At 39.4% G+C, this 16229-nt stretch overlaps 1 protein-coding gene across 3 annotated transcripts in view; it reads right to left on the bottom strand.

Moving 5' to 3' along the window:
• The window catches only part of LRFN5 (leucine rich repeat and fibronectin type III domain containing 5), a 135250-nt gene that overhangs the window by 16710 nt on the left and 102311 nt on the right, over positions 1–16229 (bottom strand). For all 3 annotated transcript variants that reach the window (XM_026670890.2, XM_087952480.1, XM_026670889.2), the window contains exon 2: positions 6184–7591. In XM_026670890.2, the coding sequence (XP_026526675.1) occupies positions 6184–7571 (1388 nt within the window). In that variant the 5' untranslated portion in view covers positions 7572–7591. The remainder of the gene's footprint in view (positions 1–6183; positions 7592–16229) is intronic.

Genomic DNA, 16229 nt, shown 5'->3' on the forward strand with positions numbered 1-16229 from the left:
TTATTTAATCGCTAACATTTTTTATACCGCAGCTTTTAATATAACCTTTCACCCAAACCACCATGTAGTGCTCAGGAGCATTAATGCAGCACTTTGGAAATAATTTAAAAGGTTACTTTGGAGGACACGGGCTTGAATGATACTCTTTCCTGCATTTCTTTAAACCACAGAATTTCCTGTGCCTAGGAAAATACAAAGTTACTTTAAAGCAGGGGTGAGGAACAATGGCCCTTTTGTGACTTGTGGACTTCAACTCCCAGAATTCCTGATCCCAGCCATGCTGGCTCAATAATTCTGGGGATTGAAGTCCACAAGTCAAAAGGGGCCATAGTTCCCCACCTCTGCTTTAAAGCATGGTTGTCCAACCTTTTGGCTTGCCTGAGCCACATTGAGTGAAGAGCAAATGTCTTGGGATGCATATAAAACATATAATATAGTTAATGTATACAATGTTAAAAGTTTATTGTTAGGAATATAAACCACCTAACAGGTATTTGGGTTACAAATATATAAACCAGGATAAACATTTTAAAACTCTATCTTTAAGAAAATGCAAAACTGTAATTAGGTGTGGTTTCTCAAACGGCCATAAGATGGAGCCAGAAACCTGGTTTGTCTTAGCCTTAGTCTCAGAAGAGAGTGTGAGTAAGTCTCTGTTTCCTTCTGTTGGAAAGTATTACCGTTCCTCCATTTTTCCTAATTGATTGCTATTACTGGATTTGATGTAAGTCTGATATTGAACTGGTGTTTTTTTTTGACACTGGACTTTGTTACTGAATTATCCCTGGATTGAAAAAACTGACTGATCTACCTGTGAATGATTTTGGATTGCTTGTTTGGACTTTGCTTAACGTTTCTGGAAGTAAAAACCTACATTTACTGTACAGTGTATCTGTGTGCTGTATGTGTATTATTCAAACACTACTCTCAAATACGTCTCCCTGTATGCGCTCATTTTCCTAACGGGGAATTACCACAACACTTGTTATGGGCCCAGACCATACTAGGCACAGATAACTGAGAGTTAGTGTGAATGCACAGTACTGTAGACAGACAGCTGTTTACTGTTTAATTGTGAGTTACTATCCTGATAAAGATGGCACAAGTCACTTCAACAAGTCTATCACTGATAACCCAGTTGGATGGAACAAAATATGTTTCCTGGTCTATGAAGTGCAGTCTACTTCTGCGTAGAGAAGGTTTATGGAATGTAGTTCAAGACCCACCAGATGTAAATGCTTGGGATCCAAATAATGAGGATGATGCCAAGAAGCTTGCTGACTTTAAACAGAACAATGAACGAGCTCTTTGTATAATTGGACTAACAGTGAGTGACCAGCAGTTAGTCCATATTCGTGGAGAAGAGTCTGCTGCTAGGTGTTGGGAGAATTTGAAGAGGATTTATGTTCGTGACAGTGTAGGTGCACACATACATCTTACACGTAAACTGTTTAGAACACGTCTTCTGAAAGGTGGAAATATGTTAGCTCATTTAAACTTCATGAAAAGAACTTTTCAAGAGCTACATGAAAAAGAACTGATATTTTCAGAGCTGCATCAAGTTTACATCATTTTTTCCTCATTGGATGAAAGTTATGATGATTATGTATCTTCACTGGAAGTCCTGCCCAGAGATAAACTGACATTGACGGACATAACTGGAAGATTGTTAGAAGAAGCAAGAAGATGGCTGGATAGAGACCAACTGAGGAAGAAACAACCACAAGAAGAGGATTTATCTTCAACTGCCAAGACTGTTAGGAAATGTTTTTCTTGTAGGGCTAGGGGACATATAGCTAAATTCTGTAAGAAGGGAAAACAACAGAATACTGGCAAACACCAGAAGGCCAAGAAGAATGTTAGTTCAGCTATGTCTAGCAATTCATGATTTGTGGGTTGTTGATAGTGGAGCATCACAATGCATTACTAAAGATAGAAAAAGGTTTGTAAAGATGTCCACGAGTAAACAACATGTATTATTGGCAAATGGATGGAAGATTAAAGCATCAGGTGAAGGTACTGCATATTGTTCTTGTATAAACAAACATTTAACTATGTTATATGTACCTCAACTGAAATTTAATTTATTATCAGTAAGAGCTTTAGTTAATCTTTAGTTAATTTATGTTGTAACCTTTAGGGGAGATAACTGTATAATAGAGAAAGAGGGTAAAAGTGTTACTGCTACTTTAAAAAATGATTTATATGTGATACATGATGACCAGTTGAAGATGGCTAACTCAGTTTATAACAATGTTAAGCCACATGATGAATGTATACATTTACTGCATAGACATTTAGGGTACATTAATTTCAAAATGCTCAAACGAACTGTTGAATTGGCAGAGGGAGTAAAATTGAAACCCTGTAGCAAGTATTTACACTGTAATGCTTGTAGCCAGGAGAAGAGTAAGTTTACTCCAGCAAACAGACTGAATGGGTTTAAGACCAAAGAACCTTTAGAGGTTGTTTTTGCTGACACAATTGGTCCTAAGAAACCAAGTTTAGGAGGTGCCTGTTATATTTTGAGTATTATGGACCATTACTCACGATACGGTTTCTGCTATCTTATGAAAAACAAAACAGAAACATTCCAACATTTCTTTAACTGGCTAAGGTTTGCTGAGAGAAAAATGAAAAGTAAAGTAATTACTTTAGTCACTGATAATGGGACTGAGTTTGTTAACAAAAGATTCCAAACTATGTTGAAATTGGCTGGTGTTGAGCATAAACGTTCTGCACCTTACAGATCACAACATAACTCGTTTATAGAACGAAGAGGGCAAACATTACAAGTCATGGCTCGCACTATGTTATCTGATTCAGGTTTACCTGAAACACTGTGGGATGAAGCCATAATGTGTAGCAACCATGTTTTAAACAATGTAGTAAATTACCATTCACTTGTTGGCATGGCAGAAAGCCAAATTTAAGTTACCTACACACATTTGGAGCTCCAGCATGGGTGCATATTCCCTCACAAGTAAGACTGAAAGGGCAACATAGAACTAAGAAGTTATTTTTTGTGGGTTATGAGGCCAACCATTGATCATTTAGATTCTGGGATTGAGGCACAGCTCATGTTTATTGCAGTGCTAATGCACAATTTCTTGAGCACGTTGGATGGGATAAACTGGAACAGGAATCCAGCAATGATATTATTATTGACACCCAAATAGTCCCTAAAGATGATATCAGTAAACAACAAATAGCCATTAAAGAGGAAGCACAGGAGGAAGGAGAACGGGCACAGGAAGAAGTAGAAGAACAGGAGCAGGTGGCACAGGAAAGTCCACCAGTTAGCCCTGTATTACCAAGACGTTCAATCCGAGTAACACGACCCCCTGATAGATATCAGGCTAGTGTTGTATGCCAAGTGAATACAGTTTCAAGTAATTATAGTGAACTGAAAATGTATCCTGCTAAGGATCAGGCTGCTTGGCAGAAAGCAGGGGATAAGGAACTGGAATCATTAAAAAGACTGGAGGTATACGAAAATGTTAAGTTACCACCAGGTAAATATGCCATAGGATGTAAATGGATATATAAGCTAAAGACAGGTGTAGATGGAACTGCTACCCATAAAGCCAGGTTAGTAGCACAAGGGTTCAATCAGACAGCAAATGACTATGATAAGGTGTTTGCACCTAGTCTGAAGGCTACTACATTAAGGGCAGCATTAGTGTGGGCAGCTAAAGAGAAATATATTGTAAATCATTTGGATGTAGAGATGGCATATCTGCATGCACCGTTGCAACACACTATATATTTAAAGAAACCTTTAGGTCTCAAAAATGATAATACTGATAATAATGATTGCTGGAAATTGAAAAAGAGTCTTTATGGTTTGAAGCAATCTGGATATGAGGGGAACCAATGTATAGTTAAAGAATTAACTAAAATAGGCTTTGTAGTTGGCATGGCTGATCCATGTTTGTTTAAAAGAGAAAGTAATGGTGTAATTTCATTATTGTTATTATTTACTGATGACATAGCATTAATCACCAAAACTGAACAAGAAGCTACTGAGATAATTTCACTATTGGAAAAGAAATTTAAGATAAAACAATTAGGAAAAATCAAACAATATCTTGGTTTAAAGATAGATAGAACTAGGGGAGGATACAAGATCTCACAGGCAGATAAAATTAACCAATTACTAAAAAGGTTTAAAATGGAACTTTGTAAGCCAGCTAAAACACCAATGAGCCAAGAGTTTAGCCATAGTGATGTTCAAAGTCCTATTTTTGATAAGAACATTTATCAGTCCTTGATTGGTAGTTTATCTTATCTCAGTAATTAGTCAAGGCCAGATATTGCATACAATGTTAATCAATTAGTGAGATTTAATGCTGAGCCGACTGAAAGGCACTGGCAAGCTGCTAAACATGTGTTAAGACATCTGAAACAGACAATGCATTATTCATTGTATTTGGAGCCTAAAAATGAACTGAATTTAACTGCATATGCTGATGCAAGTTTTGCTACAGACATAAATACACGAAAATCTACATCGGGTACTGTAGTATTATTGGGGAAAAGCATTGATTGGATGGAGATCTATTAGACAGAAACATCTAAGTTTGTCAACAATGGAGGCTGAATTCTCATGTTTGTCTTTATTATGTACAGATTTAGTTTTGTATAAACAATTATTGATTGATATGGGAATTGATGTAACAGATTCTATTGTTGTTTATGAAGATAAACAGCAATACAGATGGCTTCAAATATTGCTGTTAAGACAAGAACGAAACACACAGATTTAAGATATTTAAATGTGAGACAATGTGTGCAAAGTAAGATGATTAAGCTAGAATACTGTATGTCAGAAAACAATATAGCAGATCATTTTACAAAGGCCGAAGGCTCTATAAAGCATAAGGCTAGCTGTGAAGATTATGGACTTAGAATGTAAGGTTGTATATATTGTCTTACCCAAAAGGGGAGAATGTTAGGAATATAAGTTACCTAACAGGTATTTGGCTTAGAAATATATAAACCAGGATAAATATTTTAAAACTCTATTTTTAAAAAAATGCAAAACTGTAATTAGGCGTGGTTTCTCAAACGGCCATAAGATGGAGCCAGAAACCTGGTTTGTCTTAGCCTTAGTCTCAGAAGAGAGTGTGAGTAAGCCTCTGTTTCCTTCTGTTGGAAAGTATTGCTGTTCCTCCATTTTTCCTAATTGACTGCTATTACTGGATTTGATGTAAGTCTGATATTGAACTGGGTTTTTTTTTGACACTGGACTTTGTTATTGAATTATCCCTGGATTGAAAAAACTGACTGATCTACCTGTGAATGATTTTGGATTGCTTGTTTGGACTTTGCTTAACGTTTCTGGAAGTAAAAACCTACATTTACTGTACAGTGTATCTGTGTGCTGTATGTGTATTATTCAAACACTACTCTCAAATACGTCTTCCTTTATGCGCTCATTCTCCTAACAGGGAATTACCTCAACATTTATGACCTTGTAGAGCCCCATTACTAGCAGATTGGACATAGCTGCATTAAAAGGTTACAGAGAACGACTACTTTCATGCTCTCACATACTGATTACCTTTTCTGAATTACCTCCAAAGCTCCACACAATCCTAGCACCTGATCTGTCATTCTCCCTCCTGTGACACAAACCCAAACATGGCCATAATTTTTCCTTTTCTAAAGAGAAGAACCCCAACTCTGACAGGGATAAGAGTTCATATCCAAAGCAAATGTACCACCCAATCATTCCTTTCTTTAAATGTTTCCAGTGAGCAATTCAGCAATTAGAGATCTGTTATATAAACTCTGTAGAACCATCTTAAGAAGCTGACATCCATGCTTTCAAAAACTTTCAAAAGAAACCCAAACTTTTCAAAAGATGATTATGCTAATGAGATCAACAAATACAGTAGTGTGATTGTGGAGTTGCACACTAAAGAAGTAGACCCACAAACCATTCAAGATCATTCTGCAACTATAAAAAAAAACAGAGTTCTTGGATTATGCTTGAGACCCAATCTGCTACCACATGAGCTAGGTAACCTTTTTGTGTTGTTTCTCCTTGCAGGAGGTTGTTACATTATCATGCTTTCCATCCCAACCTACATATGTAACCATCTGTCCAACAGGCAAAAGGAATACAGTTTCATTCCTGATTTTTTTCTGGAGTTCAGCTGGGCCGGAATCCCCTACCTGTAAACAAGCGAATCATCATACGTTCCATTATACTGAATTTGGAACATACGTATCCCGGGTATATTCCTTTGGAAATTAAATTTAAGCAGGGCAGTAGATGATGTGGCTTCTGCTATCACCACCTTCTTGTCCTGGCTAACTTTTGTTTCCCCGTTGCTACTGCTTGCATTTGAACCAGATTTGGTCGAAGTTGATATATCCGAGGAGCCAGGATCTGGCTCATGGATGTGGTTTGTGCTGTTTACTATGTGAGGCAGTTTGATTATATGAAGATCTACAGACTGGGTGTCTTCCCCCGCTGGGTTGGAAGCAATACAAGTGAAAGAGCCTGTATCCTTCATGGTTGTAATATGAATGTCAAGAGTTCCATTGTCATACACCAGAGACCGGGTTGCATTAGAAATGAGCTTGCCCTCTGGGGAAATCCAATGTATAGCAGGCTCTGGGTCACCACGGGCTTTACATCTCAGGATGGCTCTTTGGCCCTCTAGCACTCTGAGCTCATGAGTGTGCCTAGTAATGAGGGGGGGTTCACACAGAAACTCCTCCTCGGGGACCGACCAGAAATAGCGGCCAGACAGAACAGGAGGTGAAGCACACGTCTCCAGGTCATCCTCCCTAGAAAGGCGTCTCAGCCACAAAAGTTCACAGTTGCAATGAAGAGGGTTCCCTCCAAAGCTCAGTGCAAATGTGGATGGGCTGATGATTCCTGAGGTGGCTAAAACCTGAGCTCGCTGGAAGAGAGGGTCAGGCGGCAGCTTATGCAGTTTGTTGGATGTGACGTCCAGCCGGGTCATCTTGTGGAGGTGGGAGAAGGTCCCCTTGGGAATGTTGATGATCATGTTGTGGTCCAAACTGAGGGTGTGCAAGCTGACCATCTTCTCAACAGCATCCCAGGGAATGGTCTCCAGATTGTTGTAGGACAAATCCAGCTCCTCAAGAGCCAAGACATCATCAAAAGCAGTGGAAGAGATCATAGTCAGCTGGTTATTGTTCAATATCAAATGATGCAGATTGGAAAGCCCACTTAGCATATCATGGGTAATTTTAGTCAATCGGTTACTGTTTAAGTGCAAAGCCCTCAGGTTGCGCAGGTCAGCAAATGCATGAGGGGTGATGAAACTAATTGTATTCCTAGACAGTGTTAGGTCCACCAGGCTGGTCATGTTGGCGAAATCTTTCCGCTTGATATTTGTAACAAAGTTGTCTGCTAGCCGCAACTCTACTGTCTTCCTATCAATGTCAGGAGGGACAAACAATAGCCCTTTCTTTGCACAAAGTGTAGCAAGATTAGGAGACCAGATCTGGCATACGCAGCGCTTGGGACAGGTCTCGGCCTTCAGCACTAAGCCAATGAAGAACAGATATAGAAGCAGTTTTTCCATTGTAGAACAGGGTCAGGATCCTGGGGAAAAAAGAAAAGAAAATACACAGCATTAGAGGAGATTGTGTCAAGGGCAGGGAAATTATGAAGTCCAGATAGTTCAAAAGAATATAAAGGTTTATTGCATGCTTATGCGCGCTATAAGAATCTGAACTACTAACAATCAAAGCAAATTGATGGTAGATACAAATTAATGAAAATCAAGGTAGGCTGGACTTAAATCTTTTATGTGCGCAAAGGGATTCAAGACTAATGACCCGTTTGAGTCCCCTCCACCCTGGTTTCACCCTGATCATCTCCTACAGAGCAATTCTACACACAAAACAAGAACTCAGAAACATATATGAATTCAGTTAGTGCTTCACCAGAGGATTGCAGATCTACTTTTCTAGCAACAAACGCATGGCTGCAAAATATATGTCTTTTGACGGCTTTTCAGGTACATTAGGTGTCTGGGAGTTGTGGGAATTCCAATTCAAGTGTGAAAGGCAAATAACTTGATTTCCTTCAATAATAAATGAACCACGGTGACTTAATCCTCATAGTAACTAAAGATTAACATTACATCCACCATTAGAAGAAAATACAACAAAGGACTCTTATAGCCTTATTTTGCATTTTTATTCAAATAAGCTTGCTAGATCAGGCTGTTAAAGGTTACTTGCTCATGGGAATCTGGGACATTTCATTCAGCTTTGCCCGCAAGCCTACGATGCTGAATTCTTGCCAAAAATGGGCTCCCTCCTGCACACAATCAACCAAAACTGATGGTCTAGAGGATGCAGACATTTGTTTTACTGCATGCTTCCTGGGAAATTCACCTCCAGGTATTTCATAGAAAAATACTGGAGTGTGTCATAAAATCACAAGATGACAACAAGCTGAATTTCAGAAACAAGTGGAAGATGGAGTGGAGATTATCAAATCACAATCCAAGTCATCTAGCAATAGAATAACAGAGTTGAAAGGGTGTTCTAATCCAACCCCCTGCTCAAGCATGTTTCAGAGAAATGGTTGTCCAATCTCTTCTTAAAAACCTCCAGTGACAACAGATGTCCTTGCCCACTTTTAAAGACCATCATTAGATAATTTACCACTCCCAATCTCAGGTTTTATTGTTTTAGGAAACATTGATTCAATCAAATCCTGTTCCCTCATTAATTTCTGATGCAACGTAAGTTTCTTACATCACCCACAGGTAGCAAAATATTTGGGCCTGAGGGACTGTCCAATTACATCTTTATTCAATGAGAGCAACTTGGCTCATCTGAAAACTTAAGTTTTGAATAGATTCTCAAAACATGTATGGTACACCACAGATATTCACATTTGTAATTAAGCACCCCTAAAGTATATAGATGGGGGTATGGTGGCCTATGGGGATATAGTAGCTTAGCAGTTAAGACACTGGGCTTGTCAACCAGAAGATTGGCAATTTGAGATCCAAATATCGTGTCAGTTGATCTCCCATTCCCCTGCCCTAGCTACTTGCAAATACAAGTAGATAAATAGGTACCACTTCAATGGGAAGGTAACAGTGTTCTATGCACCAGTCATGCCAGCCACATGACTATGGAAGCGTCTTCGGACAATGCTGGCTCTCTCTGTTAGGGAATGGAGATGACACCACCCCCTAGAGTCAGACACACCTGGGCAGGGGAAACTTTACCTTGATCTTTAAAATATATAGGGTGCCTATGCTTTCACATCTATATATAACTGATCCACCCTCTGGAAGTGCCCAAGCTACTAGCAATTGTGCCAGCAAAATCCTGGTATTATTAAGAGCAGAAAAAATGGAGAAACATTTAAAAATAGAGATATTAGAATGGAGATTGGGTTGGGTCCAAGATAAGCATGACTGACTGAAGACAAAGACGTAATAATGTGCAAGTTATTTATTCCACACATTATCTAAGATGACACACATCTTTATCTAGGTGGCACTGTTCAGCAACACTAACTGAAAAATATGCAAATGTCTGGTAAAACTGATACAACTTTTGTTGTAGCGTCTGAAGACCATCTGCCAAGAAGCAGCAGTGGCTCACTGTTCTCTCCTCCTACACTTTGGCATCTTGCACATACTCAAAAAAAAAAAAAAAAAAATCACCAAGATTAGGGTCACCTGATATTTCAAGTCACAGATGCAATGCCTGGAAAGCTGCTGTCATTTGATCATTAAATCCCTTCACAACTGAACCATCCTGTAATAAAAACTACCTCCAGTTCATGCTTCTTTTTCATACAAGGTCATATGAGCTCAGAGAAAGAATATACAGATCAGCCTGCAGCTGAGCCATATACATAACACATTGAACGCACGTTCAATTATTAATATATTCTACTGATTGTCTGTATTATCGTAATTTCTTTTATACACCCAAGAGAACCCTGCTTTACATTTTTTCAGGTCAGTTTCACAGATTTGCATTTTGTGTGCGCCTTGAACACATTTTTTCATTAATAAACACATTTTGCATGCATATATTTTCCTGGTTTCCCAAATATAAGTGTTTATTTCACACTTTTTGTGCTGAGCTACATTTCAAGACAGATGTTGATAGTTTCAGTGAATTACCTGCTTGTTTATAGTGGAACAGATTTTGTTTTAGCATAATTCTGCATGGAAATGAATCCATTAACATTTTTCTGGCACCCCTAGTTCAGCAGTTCCCAATTCAAACTTTCACCTCCAGGAGCCCAAGACAAGCTATGACTCTCACGGCTTTGACAAAATGAAAATCATGTATATCCACACTTTTATAATCTGCTTTTCAAAGCTATTTATTGTAAGATGAAAAGAAGGGTTTAAGAGATTAAAAGGGAAAAGCAGAAACAAAAATTTACATTTCAATAGGAAAGCCACAACAACCAGCAACAGCCTAATAATATCAGCAGGTTGCAGTTAAAACATGCTACGTCTGAGTAAAATAAAAAGGGTTGCTTTATTTATTTATTTCATTATTTATATCCTGCCTTTATTATTTTTACAAATAACTCAAGTTGGCAAACATATCCAACACACCTTCCTCCTCCTATTTCTCCAATAACCACCCAGTAAGGTGGGGTGGGCTAAGTGAGAGTGACTGGCTCAGAGTCACCCAGCTGGCTTTCATGGCTAAGGCAGGACTAGAACTCATGGTCTCCGGCTTTCTAGACTAGTGTCTTAACTACCAGACCAAACTGCCAAGATTATTGCCAATAATCTTTATCAGGAAGATTATTATAGGAAGTTGAATAAATAGATTAAAAGGTACACTAAAACAACACTATTATGCAAAACTTCAAAAGAGGCTCCATAACCGTTGATCTCTGGGAACAGAGCCGGTTTTAAGAGACTTCTGGAATAAAAGAAAAGTGGGAGTCATGTTTGTGTGTGTGTGTGTGTGTGTGTGTGTGTGTGTTCCAACGATTGCCCTAATTAAATCATGACCCTCGAGCCAAGCTTCAAAAGAATCCAAAAGTTTTATTAGGAGCAACATGTCCGTCACTAACTCGAATGAAGCCAACTCTGAGACACATAATTTACTATCACCTATGACCCAGTTTCCCCCCACTTCCCTGGGTATGTCATAAATCAAGATTCTCCAACAAAACAGGGCTGGGTGTCATCAATCACACTCTCCAATGAGCGATTTTCCCAGAAGATCCAGTAGCCTAGGCTACAATCTCCACAAGATAAGCGTGGAATGTGCTTCTGGCCTTCACCTGCCGCACTGCTCCCTCAGGCTTTTCCCTGCTCCTTCTTATGGCAACTTGGAAAGACACACAGGAATGATTTACAAGTTGACAATGTGTGTGTGTGTATCCAGAACGAAGAGGCTACAATATAGAATGCCTGCTTTCTTGGCCTCACAAGATCACAACATAAAATTGATGGGACTTGGATTGGGCCTTTCTCCTGACATTAAATGGGCAAAAAAAAACTGGAAAAAGGCAATCCATCAAACAACCAGGCCCTATTCCATAGCTAACTATCACAATTTTGAATTTCTCAAGGCATTGTGAATCTTTTTATTAACAAAGTTGTCCATAATGTTACATATGTCTATTTTCTTCACTTAATTGTTTTCCTCTAAAATAAGACCTTCTGGTGGTCTGTGAGCAAAAGTTGTCCTGGGGGTATTTTGTTTCTCAGCTATGGGGACTTTAAAGATTTAGAAATGGTAATATAATTAATTTCAAGTGGACCCTGATTTAGATTTTAAGTTCGTTTTATTAATGGTTTCTTGACTATTCTGATATTTCAGAATTTTCTCAGGGAAATTCAGCTATTTCTGTTTTGAAATAAAAATATATCCCCTTCCTTAGCTCCAAATGTTTTCCTTTTTCCCCATATTTCAAAATTGATGCAGCTGTGTATTGATAAAGAAGCTGAAGTATATGTACAATGTTACAAAACTTCAAACTGATGAAAAAAAAAAGTTCCTTCTCCCCAGTGTAAAATAAAACTGTGACGATGGCAAAAAGATAATGACACAGATATTTGCACAATTTCTTAACTGTGCAGAGTCCAGATGTGAATTTCTGCTGGGAATTAAATGGGGAAAAAACCCTTACAGTTCTAGAAAATGTATAGAATTGTTCTATTGATTCCCAGTTAGAAGTAGTAACTTAAATCAAAAACAGATTTTAAAAAAATCAGACAAGTTTTTTCAATACCAGCTTATTATGCTCCGTGTAACTTTTTTTTTTCCTTTGGTGCAGTTTTAAAAAATCATTTCAGGGATAAAGATGAACTTTCCAGATATTCTGAAGGCACCAAAAAACCTGTTTCTCTTGTTCAGGGAAAAACATTACTCATTATAAGATGTAATTCACTTTCCTATTTTAAGAAGATACAATACCATTATGTAAAATGTGGTTTATTTGCATAATTTTCAATTTGCTAAATTTGTTAAAAGTAAAACTATAATTTAGTTGTATAATAATTATGCTTGCCAGCTGAATTTATTTTAAAATGTTATTTACACATTTTAAATTGCTTTTGCGCTCCTTTGGGTTCCTTTGTCCTCTGAAGCGGAGGACAAAAGAGGAGATCCACTGATCTCTGGATAAAAAGTCAGAAATAGATAAGCTCAGGTGCAAATCAGTATGAATTTCTCCTTTCTTCTTTAGTGAAAATGGAAGACCAACAGAAGTGGGGGGGGGGGAGAGAATCCATTTTGCATGTTCACTGGGGAATTCTGGGAGTTGGAAGTCCACACACCATAAAATTGCTCAGGTTGAGAAACACTGCTCTAGATAAGAGATTTCTATAAAAAACGTTTGGAAGGAACGGAGACAAGCAACATATGAAGCACTTTTTTGTTGTTTTGTTGTTGTTTTTTCATAAACTTTCTATTCAAAAGCAACCACCACACCAATTCCAATAGCAATAGCTGCATTCTCTACCAGTAACGATAGCTGGTACACTACCATAAACTAATTAAAGATGCTTTTGTGCCAGCAAACTACTTGACTTCTCAAACATAAAAGCAGAGCCAATGGCACGAACCAATTACAAACATGATCCATTCAAAGTATAGTCTCTCTCATAAATTTTATAGATTAAACAATGTATTTGAAAACTAGCTTCTGTGAATTTTAGTTCATGTATGCCACAATAAATGTCTTTCTCTATGGCACCACAACACTCTGCGGTTTTGAACTCAAACACTATCAAATCAATTTAGATCATCCAACAAAACAATCTGCAGAGCATTAGGATGAGTTTTAGTCTGTCTGTTGTTATTTGTTTAGGCAAGTATTATTCCCAGTTATCAAGTCAAGGAGAAGCTCTTTAAAAGTTCCCAGAAATGGTAATGGATACAAAATGCAGCAGCTAGGCTGATAATCATGAAATAATGATGCTACTATTGAAAATCTGCACTGAGCATCAACTGCTTACCAGGCACATTTTAAGGTGGATTTACCCATGAAGCCTAAATGTACAGTGGTATCCAGTACTCGTTAATTGGTTCCAGGAGTGAATACCAAACAATTTTTTCCATGAAGAATAATGTAATGAGGCACAAGGGAGCGGACAACAATAAGTTTTAGCTTGTGCATTGAATACCAAACAAACTGTGAGTACCAGGACAAAATTCTTGCATCAAAATGCATTGAATACTAAATATAAAAGTAGTTGAGTACCAAGGTACCACTGTATATAGAGGAAAGAGCCATCTTTTCTCCTTAGGTTGTTAAGTAAATCAGAAGCATTTCTGTTGAAGATTCCTCCAACAGGATTATTGGAAAAAAACACTAGAGGCTGATCCAACTTTGATGTAATGTCCTTAAAAAAAAGTCAAAATGAGGCTCAATAGTGTGTGTGGCCTCCACGTGCCTGTATGACCTCCCTACAACGCCTGGGCATGCTCCTGATGAGGTGGCGGATGGTCTCCTGAGGGATCTCCTCCCACACCTGGACTAAAGCATCCCCCAACTCCTGGACAGTCTGTGGTGCAACATGGCATTGGTGGATGGAGCGACACGATGTCCCAGATGTGCTCAATTGGATTCAGGTCTGGGGAACGGGCGGGCCAGTCCATAGCATCAATGCCTTCGTCTTGCAGGAACTGCTGACACACTCCAGCCACATGAGGTCTAGCATTGTCTTGCATTAGGAGGAACCCAGGGCCAACCGCACCAGCATATGGTCTCACAAGGGGTCTGAGGATCTCATCTCGGTACCTAATGGCAGTCAGGCTACCTCTGGCGAGCACATGGAGGGCTGTGCGGCCCCCTAAAGAAATGCCACCCCACACCATTACTGACCCACTGCCAAACCGGTCATGCTGGAGGATGTTGCAGGCAGCAGAATGTTCTCCACAGCGTCTCCAGACCCTGTCATGTCTATCACATGTGCTCAGTGTGAACCTGCTGTCATCTGTGAAGAGCACAGGACACTAGTGGTGAATTTGCCAATCTTGGTGTTCTCTGGCAAATGCCAAACGTCCTGCACGGTGTTGGGCTATAAGCACAACCCCCACCTGTGGATGTCGGGCCCTCATACCACCCTCATGGAGTCTGTTTCTGACTGTTTGAGCAGCCACATGCACATTTGTGGCCCGCTGGAGGTCATTTTGCAGGGCTCTGGCAGTGCTCCTCCTGTCCCTCCTTGCACAAAGGCGGAGGTAGCGGTCCTGATGCTGGGTTGTTGCCCTCCTACAGCCTCCTCCATGTCTCCTGATGTACTGGCCTGTCTCCTGGTAGCGCCTCCATGCTCTGGACACTACGCTGACAGACACAGCAAACCTTCTTGCCACAGCTTGCTTTGATGTGCCATCCTGGATGAGCTGCACTACCTGAGCCACTTGTGTGGGTTGTAGACTCTGTCTCATGCTACCACTAGAGTGAAAGCACCGCCAGCATTCAAAAGTGACCAAACCATCAGCCAGAAAACATAGGAACTGAGAAGTGGTCTGTGGTCACCACCTGCAGAACCACTCCTTTATTGGGGATGTCTTGCTACCTGCCTATGCTTTCCATCTGTTGTCTATTCCATTTGCACAACAGCATGTGAAATTGATTGTCAATCAGTGTTGCTACCTAAGTGGACAGTTTGATTTGACAGAAGTGTGATTGACTTGGAGTTACATTGTGTTGTTTAAGTGTTCCCTTTATTTTTTTGAGCAGTGTATTTTTAGTAAGAAGTTTGTTCTTCGAGGGAGGATGGGCAGTTCAGAAATATGAAAGACAAATAAATAATCAAACAAAAAGTTTTTATAGTTTATTTTAATCTGACTCATCAACTTTTTATATGCTTCTGTTTTTTAATTTAGTTCACCATGTTGAATATTCACCAAGAACAAAAAAGTGGGGAAAAATTATGAAGATATTGTTCCTGCCAAAAGCAATATTTAGATGTTAACTCCAGCATGCAAAAATAGACATACTAAATTATGGGAAGTAACTGTTCAAATGGGATTTTGAAAAGGGTTGAATTTTGCCCAATTACTTTCTTTGAAAAAAAAAAAAATCCTCCATGTCCAGTTTTGTGATTCCTTCCAAACCCAGGAGAAGGGCCTAGGGATACTTTTATTAGAAATTCGACTCATTCAACGATGCACCAAGCCAAAGTGTTGGTCTGCTCAACAGATCAGTACGATGCAAAATATCTGGCTGATGCAGACGTTTTCTGGAGAAGATGCTTTGGATCAAGGCAGACATCTAGGATGCTTCTGGTTGCTTCACAACTGAGCATGAACCTTTCACGCACACTGAAAGTCACCTGAATTTTTCTGTGCAAACTCTTCTGCTCTCTCCAATCTCTCTTGCAGTACAATAACATCAGCATTTTCCCTACCAAGCTCAGGGAATTCTCAAAGTTGCAGTTCCAACACCAGTTTAACTATTAGACTATTTAGACCAGTGGTCCCCAACCTTTTTGTACCAGGGACCGGTTTCAAGCAGAAATTTTTTCAAGGACCGGGGGAGAGAGAGAAGAAAGGAGGCTTGCTCTCTCGCTGCTCCACCATCCAAGGAAGAAACTGCTTCAAAGAAGCGGGGGCTTTTCCTGTCGCTGCAGCTATTCCAAGCGCCCGTTTCACCCCCACTCCCACCCCCGCCCGCACGCTTCAATCCACAGTGTCCGTTCTGCCTGCCTGCCTGCCTGCCTTAGTTTCTGGTTGTTTGGGAGCAGCTTCGGCTGAGAATAATAACTATTCGCCTC

Source organism: Notechis scutatus, chromosome 1 (genome assembly GCF_049901735.1).
Source record: "Notechis scutatus isolate UNSWTSFEM ecotype Mainland chromosome 1, rNotScu1.2, whole genome shotgun sequence".
NCBI lineage: Eukaryota > Metazoa > Chordata > Lepidosauria > Squamata > Elapidae > Notechis > Notechis scutatus.